Genomic DNA, 19,003 nt, shown 5'->3' with positions numbered 1-19,003 from the left:
ATTATACAGACGCACTCTCAAAGCAGTGGTGAGCACCAAGACATGCGCGTTGTAGACAGTGGGATAAGAAAACAAGATCTCTGAATGCAAATGCAAGCCACAGTCTGGGTTGTTTGGAGAGCTGAGGACAAGCTGAAAATGTATATGAGTAAGGCTTCTAGAAGTCACACAGAAAAGACTGGAACATGAGTAACTAAAGTTGAACTAAATAACTAAACAATCTGAGGTTGTTGTGTGGGTGAAGCACACTTAAAGGAGACATGTTGAGTAAAATCCACTTTTATGAGCTAGTACACTTGTTGTAACGATTCAGAGTTGTATGTTGATTGATTGATTGATTGATTGATTGATTGATTGATTGATTGAGGCATTTCTAAATAATCCTGTATTCAAGACTACATGCCGAATCAGAATCCAGATCATCCATGCAGAACATGTAGAGCCCATAGTAGTTTCTTAACAGTATAGACAGGATGATGCTTTCTACAGCAAAATATGACAGGGAGACAGTGGCTCAGTGGTTAGAGTGTTGGTGACTTGTTGGTCGGAGGAATGAGTCCCCCTCTTCTCTCGTTGTGTCTTTAGGCAAGACACTTCACCCACATTGCCTAGTATTAAAGTGGTGCGTGCGCAAATGATTGGTGGTGGTTGGAGGGGCCAATGGCGCTTTGAGAGGGTTTGACAAGCCTGTAAGGCATCATTATCATTATTATTTTTTGTTAAATACCATTATGAAGAGATGAACCTGTTAATAAGCCATTTTAGTTCAATATTGCAGTTTACAAATGATGATCTATGTATGTTAATTTATTACTTAATTCTCCAAAAATAGTATAATGTAATGATATAAGAACTTCCAAACTCCACACAGTCACCAGGCCAAGAGAGCTAGCCAAACCCAACAACCATTTTATCCCTTACTTGTAAAGCCAGTAAAAACCTTTCGACCTTTTATGTTCATGTTAATCCATTCCTGGTCCATCACTCTGTACTCCTGTCCTGTACATTGATCTTGACACATCGAAGTGGCAGATGGCCCATGAGGATTATATGTGTAATTACATACCCTGCCCGCGCTGTACTATAAAATAGATATGTGCTGCTTTGGGCTTGAGGTTTGACGCACAACGTAAAGAGCATGAGTAAAGCCATACTCCGTGTACTCATCAGAAGGATTTATCATCGAGGTGATTAGAATGCAATCCTGAGAGGCCTAGTGTTATAAACTGGACAAGGCTGAGTATAGGATTATAATGAACATAGAGTCCTAGTAGTCCTGTGTACCCAAGTAAAAGTATTTTACAATATCAGTTAAGTAAACACATTAAATGGATTTAAGCGCAACTTTTCTGGCAATCCACTTGTCTCCATGGACATGTTATTGCTTCACCTGGAAATATCCCTTTAACTTATCTATCCCATATTTTTTTTACTACAGGTGTTATTATTGCTCAGAAAAAATCCTTAGAAAACTTGTCTTTAATGCCATACCATGGAAAATTCCAGGCAAAGCAATATAATCTTTGCAGAGACAAGGTAACAGACCCTCCAAGATACATAGTGCACCGTAAAGGAGAGTCCAAACAAGTATTTAGTTTCAAGATGGCTCGAACCTAACTTGATCCCCATCCTAATTGTTGTAGTATTGTGGTATTATTATACTTCTACTGCACCTACTGGCACCACTCTTACTTATTACTCAGTTTGATTTGTGACACCCCATCTGACAAGAATAGACCAGCCCAAAAGCCAAAAGACCTGTAATATTCTTTTAAGTATCTCCAGCACAATTATAGTAGCAACTTATCAAATCACTGATTAGTTGTGTGGGATTATATCGAGTCTGCTAATTATACTATCTGCTAAGTCATGTTAAGTTACTAGAGAAAGCATGGGATTTGTGAGATTTTTTGATTGTTTTGTATTCTACAAAAAGGTTATTGTTACTAAATTAGCATCCAATAGATTATTTACTGTATCTAGTTGGATGAACTTGTCTCTATGGAGATTTTATTGCTTGAGTATGGAAAGAGTGAAGGTGTTTCTAGAAATACGGAGAATAAAGGCCTCCTCCAAAGCTCAGATATAGTGCCCAGGCATGATTTGAATGAGCCGTTAAATAGTTTTGGACTAAAAGCTCTCTCCATCGAGTTACATAACTTACACTCTACCTCCAAGATACATAGTGCATCTTAAAGGAGAGTAAAAATCAGTATTTAGTTTAAAGATGGCCACAAACTATCTCAACCTCCATCCTAATTGTTGTAGTGGTATTATTATACTTCTACTTCACCTACTCGCACTACACTTACTGCAATGTAAAACCCAACTGGACCTTGAACTAAGATTCCTTTTGAAAAAGTCGAAATGCTGATTCTCTATAGGTTCTAATGTAATTCCATTGGCTATTATTAAATGTGTTGTATATTTCTAAACAGTACATTTTGGCTGCAGCTGCTGTGACACCTTGTGGTTTGTTTATGTCGGTTAAATATAGTGTGTGTGGGAGAACCACCTGGGGCCTGTCCTCCTTGGTTTTCGGTGGTGATGTCACAGTGATTAACGTGCACGTATGCTAACAGCAGTCGTCCGCTCTAGCCTCTAAGATGAAGCTAATAAAGACGCCATAGAAACCAGGGGTAAAACTGGGACTGCAATGCACTGTGGGACGGCAGGTGATAGATGACCTGAAAAGTTTTGTTTTTCTTCCAACTTCTATGGCACATACTCATAAAACTGGTCCACGAATGTCTGACTTTTTTTGTAAGTGTTGTATAATTATCCACCGGTGAGCCAAAGGGGTCCGAACAAGAAAAGTTTAGCATAGCCTATTCTTAGTTAGCAATTACTTAGTGTGTCTGGGTCTATCGTCATTATTTTTAGCTCAACTGCAAAAGGTCCTTGTTTTGCCTGCCTCATGGACAATACACTATATTTATATTCTCCTATTCACCTGAAATTTGTTTAGTTTTTTCCTGTGGGGGACCTGCCAGTACGTCATGAAGAGAAGGAAACATTATTATTAAAATGATTTACATAGTTATTGGCATCACTTTTTGTGTCATTCTTTCCCTCATACATTCACTATTGCTAAATTATGGATGCTAAATTCAACCAAAAATAAATAAAACATTATTTAAGGAGTAAAACTGTGCTACCAAGTCCTAAATGCAGGATGGTAACTTTGCTGTCCCTACTTTTAGTTTGACTTAAACATTTTTTTCTTCCCCAGAAATATGAGCTATTGGCCTACATGTGGAAATTCCTTGTATACATCCTGCCCCTGAACACATCACCAGCTGAACGGCCCAAACTGTAGTGCCAGTGGTACTACATGGCCCTATTACTCTAAGTGGCATCTTCACTTCCTCTCCACAAAGTCAACTACGCTCCAAACAGCTCAGCCCGCTCTCATGGCCATTTAGCTCAATTACCAGTGCACAGAGATGGACCTATTACTGTGGCTTACTCCTAATGGGCTCTGACAAGTGCTGCCCCGGAGACTCCCTCAAATCAACGCTCGCACCCCAAACCCCCAATGTAATGATATGCTTGCAAGACTGTGCGAGCATACAGATATTACCCCCACACACGAGCAGGCAAAGTACAAGCATGCTTCATATCTCAGTCTAATTAAATTCTGCGTTTGATGATAAAAGATATGCGCGATGAAAGACTGTGGGACGTTCATGGACACTGGAACTGTAGGTAATTAGAGCGCCACTGGAAGAGGATTAAGGGCTCGGGCACCTGGGTCTGAATGATTATATTTTATTGTGCACTGCTGGTGATTGGTTGTTGATTCTCAAAACTAAAAAGAAAAAAAAAAAGGTTAGCTTGAATGTACACTATGTAACTTTGCCTGGAATGTTCCCCAGTACAGTATTAAACTGATCTATCTTGCATTTAGTCAAGTACTGGTGGTTTTGTGTCTAGAAAATAAAGTATTCTTACTGTGAGCTGAGGCCCCTTCTCCACAGATCTGACTCGTCTCTCTCCTCTGATGATATATGGGTAGGCAGACTTATGAAATTGACTTTTATAATCAATACCAAACTTCAAAGTTAGTGTAGATGTGCTGCAGTTTTAGCGTTTAGGCCCTGAGTTGTTTATGATTTCTTATGCTTATCTTACCATTTGTCTCTTTTCAGATCTTTAATTGATTATCATTACTTGCAAATGTGTTGACGCTTCAGCATGAAGAATCCATTTGGGACAGGTAGTTTAGCCATTATTTCCAATGAGGGGCATCTACGGTGTTCATTAATAAGTTGTATAGTGAAAGCATGTCTTGGGTGATGTGTATATAATTATAGAAGAGGCAGTAAATACATTAGTAGAAGGAACACAAATACAAGGCTTAGTACATAATTAAGTCGTTAGGGTTCATTAAGTTAAACCTAATCCTTCTTGAAAAACTATTTGTTCATCATGAAAAAAAATTTTGTTTATGCTTTACTAAGACTAATCTCATTAAGTGTTACCAAATATTATATACGTACATGGTTTTATGTAGGCTAAGTGACTGTATATTTTGTGTGAAATCTTATCAGGAACTCCACACTTTTATAGACTGACATCTCAACTACTAATCCAATCACTGATAATCAATATGTACTTTTCATTAGCACAAACTGACAGTTTTAGCACACTACAAAGGTCACTGTGGTAATGCTCACGGTGAGTCTTGTCTCTCCACTGAACCTTGCTGCACTTTTATGCAGCAGTGATTTGTTCTTCTAAATCTGCTGTCACTACCAGTAGCCCACTGCCCACATGTGTTTGTGCTGAAGGGACCATGTTTACTCTAATGGTAGTGATTATAATTATCACGTGCAATGTCCGTTCTGTATTTTTAGTCTGTACAGTGGTTAAGCTAACAAATCATAGAGTAAGCATATGGTAAGTGTATATATGTATGTGTGTGTATGTATATGTATATATGTGTGTGTGTGCGTGTGTGGGGTTTGAATTGCTATTCAAATTTATTTGCAGTCATCCTGCAATTACAGAATTATTAACCCTAAAGTCAAAACAACTAGTGATGCTGCTTGATGCTGCAACAGCAGTGCAACAGTCGCCTTTTTTAAACGCAAGGAGACATAAAACACAGATAGATACCGTTGAAGCATTACAATTTTGAGACTGTCCAAAGATACACTGTGTAACTTTTCTTGGGGTGTTTGTCATCTTCTTGTCTCCATTGATATGATATTGCTTGGCCTAAAATGTTCCAGAGTATGGCATTATTCAACTTTTATTCAACCATAGTTTTATTGCTAAAACAATAAAGAGCATCTGTTCTTTCCGTGAGCGGGGTCACCTCTTGTCACAGCAAAAGTGGAAAACGGTGTAACTTATTGTTATACTTACACTTTGAAGTAGACAGTATTTTATTTTCGCTGCACACCAGATCTCCAAGTATACATTACCTTGTATAATATGTTTGGTCTGCTCCCCTCAGCACAGTGGGTCCAGCCCCAGCCCTCTCTCTGTGCCCTCAATCTGTGTTTGGGCTCCTGCTGACAGCACCAGTTGTTTTGCACTTTTCACCAGCGGAAAAATAAGTGCGAATTCTCTGAGCTGCAACCCACACTGGCTCAGCTGCACATGGCTTTTACCTAGAGGAATTTCAGCATCCAGCACTCTTTTTTACTCAAACCTTTTAGTACTCTGCTTTGTTCCCACAAGTCTATCCTACAAGACAAATAAACCACTCTCATATCCACAATAAAACTGTGTTGATGTTTTGGGAATGTTTGTTCCTTGCTGTGGCTGTCAGGGGAACTTTTTCCACTCTCCCGGGTCTATTTGTGAAGCAGAAATAGTTCCAAGACAACAAATAGAAATTCCCTCATGTTGATTTACATCAGTTAGAAAAAATATAGTTTTAGACTACGTTTCCATTTGGTTATATATTTTTTTTGTTTTCCTTGTCCTTGCTGTTAATTCCAACAAATTGATTCTGGACTAGAGGAAAAAATCTGAACGGACTTCAATGAATTAATCAATGTCTTTTAACCTGGTTTTACAAATCAGATGTCAAAACAACCAATTAACCTCTGGTATAAATCACAGTTTTTGCTCTGTTCTCGTCCATTTACTAATTAGTTACAGTCACCTCCGGGTGGTGCTGTGTATGTCATTAGCGGTAGGCTCATTGTCACTCTGCTCCTGTCACTGTTCCCTGCCACTCCTGCTGACTCTACCCCTGTTTGAAGGGCTCACTTGTGTTCGAGTCTGACTCCTGTTCAGCCTCAGTGCACCTGTCTGTCTGTTTTTGTGATGGTCTGTCCATAGTCTTTGAAAGTTGTCCAGTTGAAGAAGTATTCAAGAACAGAGAAATATTGCTCCTGTCAAACTTGGATACACTAAATCTATCAATATTGACATTTTATTGTGTATTGTGTGTGTTTTTTATGACTGTGCTATCAAAAATGCTATTAAGCCCTTTCCTAAGCAGGAAAATCAAGAATTAATTTAGTATTGTGTTAGTATTGTGAGAATACTATCCCGAAACTTAATTATTTAGAGATGCACCGATTCAGTCTTTCAGTTCCAATACTGATTTTGATATTATATCAGTGCAGCGTCTGCAGTGATGCGGTCGCTGTATCGGTCCGTTGTGGTGAAGAAGGAGCTGAGCCAGAAGGCGAAGCTCTTGATTTACCGGTCAATCTACGTTCCTACCCTCACCTATGGTCATGAGCTCTGGGTAATGACCGAAAGGACAAGGTCGCGGATACAAGCGGCCGAAATGGGTTTCCTCCGCAGAGTGGCTGGCTGCACCCTTAGGGATAGGGTGAGGAGCTTAGTCACACGGGAGGAGCTCGGAGTAGAGCCGCTGCTCCTACACGTTGAGAGGAGCCAGTTGAGGTGGCTCGGGCATCTGCTCAGGATGCCTCCTGGACGTCTCCCTAGAGAGGTGTTCTGGGCATGTCCCACCGGGAGGAGGCCCCGGGGAAGACCCAGGACACGCTGGAGGGACTATGTCTCTCTGGCCTGGGAACACCTTGGGATCCCACCGGAGGAGCTGGAGGACGTGTCTGGGGTGAGGGAAGTTTGGGAGTCTCTGCTTAGACTGCTGCTCCCGCGACCCGGCTCCGGATAAGCGGAAGAAAATGGATGGATGGATGGATGGATGGATATTACAGCTTCAAGTATCTGCCGATATCCGATATCAACCGATACAGTGTAGAGACTGAAAATTGTATTTATTTACTTTTAACAAAACTGATCCAAATGTGATATGTAGTTATTATGCATCTCTCAAGTAACTACAGAACAACTTTATATAAATAAAAGTTCAAGCATTATGAGACTTTCTGGACCAACTACGACCAGTCATTTACATGATTTATATCACCCAGGGTATCTGTTGAACTGATATTTGGAAGCCAATATCCGAGCCAACAATTTTTTGAGAACTGGTGTGATTTCTGATACCAGTATCAGTTTGACACATCCCTACTTGAAACAAGTGAAGCTGTCTGCATGCCATAATGTTGTGTTTGTGATTGTGGAGGGGTGTTCTGAAGGGCCATTGGCTCAGTTTAGTAGCCACACACAAACCTCATCACTTCACCCCAGGGCAGCTGTAGCAACAGAAGTGTCACCACCGAGTGGTGAATCTCTCATGCACTGTAAAGCAAAACATAACTCCACATTATTATTCAACTTCCAAGATGGTGTTAAGCCTGTAGAGATGCCACTGGATCTGGTACGTTGTTCCTGTTCTGACTCCAGCACTTTCTCTCTGCAGTATTCAATTTGAGAAAATATAATTTTGCTCTGTGACATCGTCTTCAAGCTGACTGAAATTATTGTCAAGACTTGAGCTTGTTGAGTTTTGAATATTGGGATCAATTAAATAATCAATTGTATAACTCTAACAATATGACACAGGCTTACCAATATCTCTCTCCTACGCTTTGCCATTGTCATTGCAGACTCTACTCTGTTGTTGCTTTCCAGAAATCTACACTTTCTATGCATTTATTCACAGCACAGCTCTTGTCTCTATACGGCTGTTTCCTGTCATATCCAGTAACTACTGTATGTGAAGCTTCTTTTTGTTACTGTGGCGGTCGAGCAGCTGTATCTCCCTCACTTTGATGTGAAAATAGTGTGGTAAAAGTCACAGCCAACTTTCCTCCTCTTCATCAGTTCATGCATGGAGATTTTATGCAAATTTTAGCCCACCTAGTGTAGTAGGTAGATGGATGGTCAGTGTGCTGTGGGTGTGCAGTTGTTTGCTCATTAGAACACAAAACACAAAACGCTTTCCAGAAGGAAATAGCATAATTGTATTCAGAAAACATAGGCAGAGGCAGTGAAATTATATTAGTACAATAATAGGTGTTACGATTATAGAGCAAGGAAAACTGCTAACTTTAAATATGGCAAATCTATAATCAAGTGGAAGTGTTAAGAGCGGGCCTCACACTTTCTGTGGAAATATAACTACACAAGGTCCACATTTAAAAATAAAGGTTCAAACAATTGTGTGTACAGGGCAGGTGCAGTGAGTGTTTGAGTAATAATACTCATACTTAACATTGTATGTAAGGGATTTCTCTACTGTTTGTAATGAGTCTTTTGTATTAGTATCACTCCTTTAAAAAAGTTGATGCACAATTGTTGAAGCTATGTCCCCTTTTACTTCATTTTCTACTAGAGTGTTTACCTCTTAACACGATTGGTCGATAGTTACACTTATTATTATTATTATTAGTATTATTTTAACGCAGAGACAGAACAGAGATGTGCAGAGGCTTGTTGACATTACACAGAACAGAGCAGGGTTCATATCAACACCAGTGCTAGGCCTCAAGAGAGAAGTCTGACTGTCCCCTCTCTCCTCTTTCTCTCACTCTCCTTTTCTAATCCACACTTCCTGCAGTATAAATTATTCTGCTTTACAAATAAAGTATACTTCAAATTTCTATATATCATCCTAATCTACACATCTTAAATTAAAGGTAAAATGAGATTTGGTGATTTCATGTGTTGCATTGTGACTGAACAAGTGTTCACTGTGCACAATAAGCAATGCTGAATCTTGAATCTACCGAAGCAGGAATGGGTTTACACTTCAGTCCTTGCTAATAGGCAACAAATGGGCCTACCAACTCTTAAGTAGCAAATATAATAATTTTATTATACTATACATTATAAAAAACAATAGTTCACTTTGCTTGCTAAATTATTTATAAAAAATCAGGTGTTATCAGTGGTAATCACCCACAGATTACCTTGAATCCTCGATCTAAGTTTTGACTAATTGTGAATTTCAAACCAAAACTGGTCTCCTACTTTAGTTACACTGTGTGTTTTTTTTGTGTGTGTGTGGTTTGTTTTTTTTGTTTTTTTGTCTTTTAAAGCCATTGGCGCTGACTGAAGTTCCACCTGTGTTTGTTGTTTTCTGGGCTATTAAGTACCAGGGCATATTTGGACTCTTGAAATGAGACATTTTTAGCAATCAAACCCTCTCTTCTGATCTCTGTTGGGGTCTTGTGTAACTTGTTGAGGATTTGTTAAAGGACTTATTGACCTGTCCTAAGTAGATTTCCTTGTCCATCTTATCATTCAGCATTTCAAACCAGAAGCTGTCTCTTGCTTTGGACTCTCCACACTTTGGTTTTCTCTTTGCACTGTTGAAGATCCTCTTGTCAGGTTTCATTGGTGACATCTTGTTTTCTTTGTAAACTTGGCAATCTTCAGGAATTGTCCCCTCTCTTCTTGCGTCCTTTCAAATCTCATCATCATTTGTTTTGCACGTTAATTTGTTAATGCCTGACCAGTCAACATCCCCAAAGTGGAATTTCACTTCTGGTGCATTGTACAGCAACTAAAACTCAAAGAATTCTCTTGGTTTTGCTGCTCTAAGCCTTGTTCCCATTGTAGATGTGTTCCATAAAGGCTTGATGAACGACCTGTCGACAACCCCAAAGTAGATTTCAACTTCTGGTATTTCAAATGGCAACTCCATCCAAGTCAATCCTCTAGTTGAAGCTCCACTTAGTTCTTTCTGCTGAGGGTTTAGTGTAGATTTGTGTGTCACTGGCTGCTGATATTCAGAGATTGTGCCATCTTTGTTGATATCAGTTGGGATCTCACCATTATTAGATCCCATCCCATAGAGGATTTGTTGACAAGTGAGTTCTGAACTCCTCCAAAGCAGATGTCTACTTTAGGCAGGTCATATGGCTACTCCACGCAAACTTGATCTCCTGCCTTTGTCAATCTACATTTAGGTTTTCTTTGTTTGATTGTACCCTCTCTACTGACTGTTTATTGGAGATTTATTGAAGGCTTAAAGACCAACCAGTCCGTTTCTTCAATGAAGATTTTCACTCCTGGTTTGTCCTTCAGTCCAACAAAAACCTCTCCTCTTTTTGGAGCTCCTCTCTGAGTCCATTGTCCACAAACTGTTGGTTCACAGTTGGGACAGAGGATTTGTTCACAGGTCTGAAGATGAACTCCTTGTCTGACTTGTCATCGGGCATCTCAGATCAAATGCAGTCATTACCCCTGGTAGCTGAACGCTATGGTTTTATTGGTTTTGCTTCCGTTAGACGGACCTCCAACGCCTCAGGTTTTGGTGCCGCTACCTGAAAAACCAGGCCCGTCTCTGTGGTTGTAACACCACAGCCTTCAACAGTCTCAGAAGACTGCTTGGAGTCATAATAGTTAAAAGTTGTTGTTTAAAACATAGAATTTTTGGTGGTTTCTTTTTCTGAGTAGGTTAAGAAATGCCCATCAGGAGTCATAATGTTATATATATGGATGTGGGTGTGGGTGGGTGTGTGTGTGTGTGTGTATATATATATATATATATATATATATATATATATATATATATATATATATATATATATATATATATGTGTGTGTGCATATGTATAATATATTTATATATACACATATCAGAGAGAGCAATACCTCTATGAACCAGCCACATTTCAAATTAATCCAATTAATTAGAGCTTTTAATAATCAAGATTTTGACAAATTGCTAAATCGTGAAAGGATCATTATGAAAAAACTCTTGACTTTCTTACTTGCAAACGAGTGTTATTGTGCAGTTAAACGATTTACATTTTAAATGTAATTGAAGGCAGTTCTCAGTTTCTTAAATAATAGGATATAGATATGATAAGGATGAAAATGTAAAGAACTTCCCTTTTGAAAGTATAGCAGTCCCTTCTCTGGCTTCGATTCAAATTGATTAAAATTGTGATTGCCCAGTTTTTACGCAGACTGGGCAATTATGATTCTAATCAATTTTAATCAAAGTCATTTTAATCTATATATTTATTCATCTATTTTTGCCATATCGCCCAGCCCTTGTTTGTCTGATTGGGGTCTTTTGCGCATGTTTTTTTCCCTATAGGAGAACTGAATGATGAGTGAAATACCATGTCCTTAGGAGTACATAACATGTCCAGAGTCTCTACAACCCTCCTCTTACAGAAGTCTCTACAGCGCTCCTCTTACCAGTATTCTCTTGTTTACTTGTTTCATTTAGAGGAGAAAATGTGTCATTTGTTTGCTGCCATTCCTCTTGACACTTTAGTACAACACTGACAAGGTTGGCAGGGGGCTCACAAGGCCTCATTTGCAGAGGCTTTAATTACCACCATGTTTGTTTTGTTATGATTTTCGACATTAGCTTACCTACTAGGTTACCACAATACACACCCATCTCAGCTGATTGCAAACACATGCACATTCATCTTTGCTGATTAGCACATCCAAGTATGAATCTGCACACACTGCTGTAAACATATTCTTCTTCATCAGCCTCCAGTCGCTCACTACCTTGTGTTGATTTACAAGCAGGTGTTGTGGAGAGTAGGAAGACTAGAAGAACTGTATAATGACAGTTACAGGGAAGTGCTGCTACTGACACACCGGGACCACTTCCAGGATGACAAGATGGAGAGAGCTGACACCAAGCTTGAAACTGTTTGAACCTTACACATTCCCACGCACTGTTAACAAAATGACCTTTTCTTTCCATCTGCAGGATTTTTCTTCATTTGCTTGTTTTTCATTTGTCCAAAATGCTAAAGTTTTGGATTTGGGTGATTTCACGATTTGTCAGTGAGACGTCTTTGATATATAAAGTCAGAGAGGCAGAAGCATTAAGATCTAAGTATATTTTGGAGTGGCTATGTGTGTGTGTGCATGTTCTCTTTGTCCCCCGTTAACCTAAAAAATATATAGAAGTACAAAAGGACCAGCTAGACCGGATCAAAGCTAGCTCAATGTGTAAAGAAGTTGCACACACCATCGCCCAACACCAGTGAAATCCTTAATTAACTTTTATTCACTTTGTCTAATAAATCACCAGTCCTGTAGTGTGTGACCAGCTTTACCACTTAACAAACTTTGTGTTAAGGTTAATGTAATATAAATAAACAGATGAACCAGCACAAAACAAGCTTTACTTTGTTGGACTAACTTTTGCTTTTAACATTTTTACTTTTTTTTTTTTTTTTTTTTTTAATTAACTTTTGCCCTAAACAATAACAACTATTAAATAAATAAATATGTCAAATAAATAATCTTGACATCCCCAACTGTGCTTACCCACTGCTCCTGACTGGATGCATTAAAGGATGGGACAGATGGAGGATAAATTTTCCTAATGGCAGTATCTAACCGTCCACAAAGTACCATTTAGAGTCTAATTATGTCTGATGTTGTTTTATCTGTTTCTGTCTCAGGACCCCAGAAGCAAACACAAATTCAAGATTCACACTTATGGCAGCCCCACGTTCTGCGACCACTGCGGCTCGCTGCTTTACGGCCTCATCCATCAGGGCATGAAGTGTGACAGTGAGTAGCCCGAGCGGGGGTCTGTGAGTGGGGGTCTAGATGTCAGTATGTGTGCGCACTACTGCTGTCTGCGTCCTAAAACGGGCCATAATGAGAACAGATGGGAGTAGACTGTCACTATACTTCTAAAATCAGCTGTGCTTCCCAGGCACAAATCCACCATTCCTTTCCCTGCTCCCATTCTCTCCACCCACTATCTCAGTCTCACTCTCTGTATCCACCCCAGTATTATCTTTAGACTGTACACGATTTTCTCACTTTTTAATGTCTAGGGATGTCACAGTATCTCATAAAATGCTACAGATTTCTCATCCTGCGAAGAGCTATCTTATAATACATTTTTAAATTAAATTAAAGTACATGGATACGCATATTTTACATTGTGGATATCCATTCACAGTATGGCATTAAACTTATTTATACACATCAGATCTGTGGAGAGATTTCCCTGCTCATGGTAAGAATACTTGTTGTTCAAGGTATATTTGAAAAACGATGAGACCTGTAATTAAATAAATGTAAGTTTAATGTGATACTGCGAAACATGGACAGGCAGATAACAGACGCCCCGCCGAAAAAGTTCAATAGGGGACCTTTGATAACGGATTTCTCTAATGACAACCTTCATATTAATGTGTCCCAGGAGTAATGACACTAAGGATAGAAGGCTAGTGTGAATATATTAGTCAACGCACCTGCCCTCCACCTGATATTATAACACCATCAAATATCAGAACACGACCTATTGAGTGTTCCCCGTACTCTCGCTGCGCCCGTCCATCTGCAGCTCAGTGGCGACAGATGGAGGACTTGGAGGGGTGGCCGTAGCACTGTCCTTTGTGCTTCTGCTCCTATATCCCTCGCAGTGTGCAGCTTGAGAGAAGAAACAGGACTGGAATGAAACAGGAACAGGGCTAGAGGAGTGATTTTAGGGGCAGTGAACAAGACAGGAGGAAATGAGGGTGAACAAGACGACAATTGTTGCTTTAGCCTTGGGTCTGTCTACTGCTTGTGTGGGAATTGCAACAGTACACGGGGAAAGGATTAGCCACATGAGCGTGTCTCTGTGTCCATACCGCTTCATATAACACTGGCTTTCCAAAATTCATCAGAAACGCACTAAATCAAGAAGAAATCATGTCAAATGAAATTAAAGCAGGACCTGTACATAAATCAATTGACTAGCGTGCTACTGTCATAAACAAAACTATTAAGACTGCACAAAACAACTACTATCTATTAACTGATTAACACACTTTCTCCTTTCTGCTATGATCTAAATGGAATCTTAATAATCTTAATAACATAATTAGTCGACTAAGACTCTGTTGACTGATGAATTCATTAAATAACTAAAGCCCCAGCCCTAGTTTGTATCACTGTTTGTGCATTTTACTGTATTTAAAAGATCTAACTGGTGCAATATTTCTGTCCCAGCCTGTGACATGAATGTGCACAAGCAGTGTGTGGTGAATGTGCCGAGCCTGTGCGGGACAGACCACACAGAGCGCAGAGGACGCCTGTTTCTCAAGATAGAGGTCAGCATGGACAGGCTACATGTCACAGGTAAGTCTAACTCCTGTACAGTTTGTTACTTCTATGGGGTTTTAACTGCTAACACACAACATATTTACGTCCTCATATTATCTTTTATTGTTTTTAAAATGCTATATTTGCGGAAAACAGCCTGTTAACATTTTTTTTTTTTTAGTTTAACTTGTTTGTGACGGTCTGAGTCCTTCCCTTTGCTCTTCTTGTTAAATTACCCCCTTTCAGAGTACTTTCACAACACAGTCAGTGTGCATCCCACAAATGTAACTACTGTACATGCATCAGGTTTCTCAAGTTGTGTGTTTTGTATCTTGCTTTTTCATATTTATGGAGAATTGACATGTGGGAGAATGAGTGACATATAGACTTGTGGGTTCAGCACTGGACTGGACAAAATAACCATGAGGAGAGTATGAAGAGGGCCCAGGAGATGCTAAATTACTCAAACATGTATGGACCATTACCAGTTAAAGATAGTTCTTGATTGATCAAATAACCAACCCATTCTCCATTGAACAAAACAGCCCAACTAGTCCTTTAAATATAACTTAAAATAAGTCTTCCTGAATGAAATTTTAATCTAATCAAGATCCAGTTGTTTCAGATTGTCAATTATCAAGATTTGGAGAGGTAGGCTATTTTGTTTGAAAGGTATTCTGTTTGGTTAATATAAATATTAAAAACTAATTATTCTTATTTGCCATATTGCCCAGCCCTAAAACTCACAAAGTCTATCCATCCATCCATCCATTTTCTTCCGCTTATCCGGGGCCGGGTCGCGGGGGCAGCAGTCTAAGCAGGGACTCCCAGACTTCCCTCACCCCGGACACGTCCTCCAGCTCCTCCGGTGGGACCCCAAGGCGTTCCCAGGCCAGCCGAGAGACATAGTCCCTCCAGCGTGTCCTGGGTCTTCCCCGGGGCCTCCTCCCGGTGGGACATGCCCAGAACACCTCCCTAGGGAGGCGTCCAGGAGGCATCCTGAGCAGATGCCCGAGCCACCTCAGCTGGTTCCTCTCAACGTGTAGGAGCAGCGGCTCTACTCCGAGCTCCTCCCGTGTGACCGAGCTCCTCACCCTATCCCTAAGGGTGCGCCCGGCCACTCTGCGGAGGAAGCCCATTTCAGCCGCTTGTATCCGCGATCTTGTCCTTTCGGTCATTACCCAAAGCTCATGACCATAGGTGAGGGTAGGAACGTAGATTGACCGGTAAATCGAGAGCTTCGCCTTCCGGCTCAGCTCCTTCTTTACCACAACGGACCGATACAGCGACCGCATCACTGCAGACGCTGCACCGATCCGCCTGTCAATCTCACGCTCCATCCTTCCCTCACTCGTGAACAAGACCCCGAGATACTTGAACTCCTCCACTTGGGGCAGAGACTCACCACCCACCCGGAGGGAGCAAACCACCTTTTTCCGGTCGAGAACCATGGCCTCGGATTTGGAGGAGCTGATTCTCATCCCAGCCGCTTCACACTCGGCTGCAAACCGCCCCAGTGCCTGCTGCAGGTCCTGGCTCGAAGAAGCCATCAGGACAACATCATCTGCAAACAGCAGAGATGAAATCCTGTGGTTCCCAAACCAGGCCCCCTCCAGCCCCTGGCTGCGCCTAGAAATTCTGTCCATAAATATAATGAACAGAACCGGTGACAAAGGGCAGCCCTGGCGGAGTCCAACATGCACTGGGAACAGGTCTGACTTACTGCCGGCAATGCGAACACAGCTCCTGCTCCGGTCATACAGGGACCGGACAGCCCTTAGCAAAGAGCCCCGGACCCCATACTCCCAGAGCACCCCCCAAAGGACACCACGAGGGACACGGTCGAATGCCTTCTCCAGATCCACAAAACACATGTGGACTGGTTGGGCATACTCCCATGAGCCCTCGAGGACCCGATGGAGAGTATAGAGCTGGTCCAGTGTTCCACGACCAGGACGAAAACCACACTGCTCTTCCTGAATCCGAGGTTCGACTATCGGTCGGATTCTCCTCTCCAGCACCCTGGAATAGACCTTACCGGGAAGGCTGAGGAGTGTGATTCCCCTGTAATTGGAACACACCCTCCGGTCCCCCTTTTTATACAGAGGGACCACCACCCCGGTCTGCCATTCCACAGGTACTGTCCCCGACCGCCACGCGATGTTGCAGAGACGTGTCAGCCAAGACAGTCCCACAACATCCAGAGACTTGAGGTACTCAGGACGGATCTCATCCACCCCCGGAGCCTTGCCACCGAGGAGCTTGCCAACCACCTCAGTGACTTCAGCCAGGGTGATGGACGAGTCCGCCTCTGGGTCCCCAGTTTCTGCTTCCTCCTCGGAAGACGTGACAGTGGGATTGAGGAGATCCTCAAAGTATTCCTTCCACCGCCCGACAACATCCCCAGTCGAGGTCAGCAGCTCTCCACCCGCACTGTAAACAGTGTTGGTGAAGCACTGCTTTCCCCTCCTGAGGCGTCGGACGGTTTGCCAGAATCTCTTTGAGGCCGTCCGATAGTCCTCCTCCATGGCCTCCCCGAACTCCTCCCAACCCCGAGTTTTTGCCTCTGTGACTGCCCGAGCCGCGGCACGCTTGGCCTGCCGGTACTCATCAGCTGCCTCAGGAGTCCCACGAGCCAACAAGGCTCGATAGGACTCCTTCTTCAGCTTGACGGCATCCCTTACTTCCGGTGTCCACCACCGGGTTCGGGGATTGCCGCCGCGACAAGCACCACAGACCTTACGACCACAGCTACGAGCAGCCGCATCAACAATAGAGGTGGAGAACATGGCCCACTCGGAGTCCATGTCTCCAACCTCCCCCGGGATCAGGGAGAAGCTCTCCCGGAGGCGGGAGTTGAAGACCCCCCTGACAGAGGGCTCCGCCAGACGTTCCCAGCAGACCCTCACAATACGCTTGGGCCTGCCAGGTCTGTCCGGCTTCCTCCTCCGCCAGCGGATCCAACTCACCACCAGGTGGTGATCAGTTGACAGCTCAGCCCCTCTCTTCACCCGAGTGTCCAAGACACGCGGTCGGAGGTCAGATGACACGACAACAAAGTCGATCATCGACCTCCGACCTAGAGTGTCCTGGTGCCATGTGCACCGATGGACACCCTTGTGCTCGAACATGGTGTTTGTTATGGACAAGCTGTGACTAGCACAGAAGTCCAATAAAAAAACACCGCTCGGGTTCAGATCGGGGAGGCCGTTCCTCCCAATCACGCCCCTCCAAGTGTCACTGTCATTACCCACATGGGCGTTGAAGTCCCCCAGGAGAACAACGGAGTCCCCGGTTGGTGCACTGTCTAGTACCCCTCCCAGGGACTCCAAGAAGGCCGGGTACTCTGCACTGCTGTTTGGCCCGTAGGCCGACACAACAGTGAGAGACCTGTCCCCGACCCGAAGGCGCAGGGACGCGACCCTCTCGTTCACCGGAGTGAACCCCAACACGCAGTGGCTGAGCTGTGGGGCAATGAGCAAGCCCACACCAGCTCGCCGCCGCTCCCCGCGGGCAACGCCAGAGAAATGGAGAGTCCAACCCCTCTCAAGAAGATGGGTTCCAGAGCCCAAGCTGTGCGTGGAGGTGAGGCCGACTATATCTAGCCGGTAACGCTCAACCTCCCGCACAAGCTCAGGCTCCTTCCCCCCCAGCGAGGTGACATTCCATGTCCCCAGAGCTAGTCTCCATGTCCGGAGATCCGGTCGTCGAGGTCCCCGCCTTCGACTGCTACCCGGATCTCTCCGCACCCGCCCCTCATGGCTCCTCCCGCAGGTGGTGGGTCCACGGGAGGACGGCCCCACGTCGTTTCTTCGGGCTGGGCCCGACCGGGCCCCGTGGGGAAAGGCCCGGCCACCAGGCGCTCGCTGCCGAGCACCCACCCCAGGCCTGGCTCCAGGGTGGGGCCCCGGTAACGCCAGTCCGGGCGACGTAAACTGCCTTGTTGTATTTTTCTTCATGAAGGGCTTCTGAACCGCTCTTAGTCAGACCCGTCTCCGAGGACCTGTTTGCCATGGGTGACCCTACCAGGGGCATGAAGCCCCCGACAACATAGCTCCCAGGATCATTCGGGTGCTCAAACCCCTCCACCACGTTAAGGTGGCGGTTCGGGGAGGGGTCACAAAGTCTACTCTCTCAAAATTGAGGTTGCTGGCCCTTACAGTTACTCAAACTCCACAATTGTCTACTCCCATAACTCAAAAAGACAAATAACATGTTCAGCTTTATAACTACACAGTATGCATTAGGGCAGAGAGTCTTCCGTATTTCCAACACCTCAAAATGAAGCTGTCAGTCAGGCGTCGTACCTGTGTAGATCCGAACGCACAGTGCTAAACCCTTTGTCAGGTAGAGAATTGACTGCTCAGCCTCGCACATAAGACAGCAGTGGTAAGGGAATAAACGCACCAAGGCCAATAATGTGTTTTCAACTCAACAGGGATCTGACACAATCACCTCACTATTACAAGAGCAGAGATTGGCTCAGAAATATATTGCGTTCATAAATATTCTTGTTTACCACTGAGGGAGTAAAGCTGTCTTTGCAGTTTTATCCTGTCTTCTTTGATTTACTCTTGTTGACATGGTTACCACAGTTTTCTCGAGGTAAAGGGTAGTGCATTGCTAG

General features: G+C 43.0%; 1 protein-coding gene across 2 annotated transcripts in view; it reads left to right on the top strand.

Moving 5' to 3' along the window:
- prkcab (protein kinase C, alpha, b) overlaps positions 1 to 19,003 on the top strand; it is an 87,035-nt gene that overhangs the window by 47,047 nt on the left and 20,985 nt on the right. For both annotated transcript variants that reach the window (XM_033970947.2, XM_033970946.2), the window contains exons 4-5: positions 12,735 to 12,846; positions 14,284 to 14,412. In XM_033970947.2, coding sequence (XP_033826838.1) covers positions 12,735 to 12,846; positions 14,284 to 14,412 — 241 coding nt within the window. The remainder of the gene's footprint in view (positions 1 to 12,734; positions 12,847 to 14,283; positions 14,413 to 19,003) is intronic.

The sequence above is a fragment of the Periophthalmus magnuspinnatus genome, chromosome 8, assembly GCF_009829125.3.
Source record: "Periophthalmus magnuspinnatus isolate fPerMag1 chromosome 8, fPerMag1.2.pri, whole genome shotgun sequence".
Classification (NCBI taxonomy): Eukaryota; Metazoa; Chordata; class Actinopteri; order Gobiiformes; family Gobiidae; genus Periophthalmus; species Periophthalmus magnuspinnatus.
Note: the sequence above shows the minus strand (reverse complement) of the source record. Positions and strands in the feature narration are given on the sequence as shown.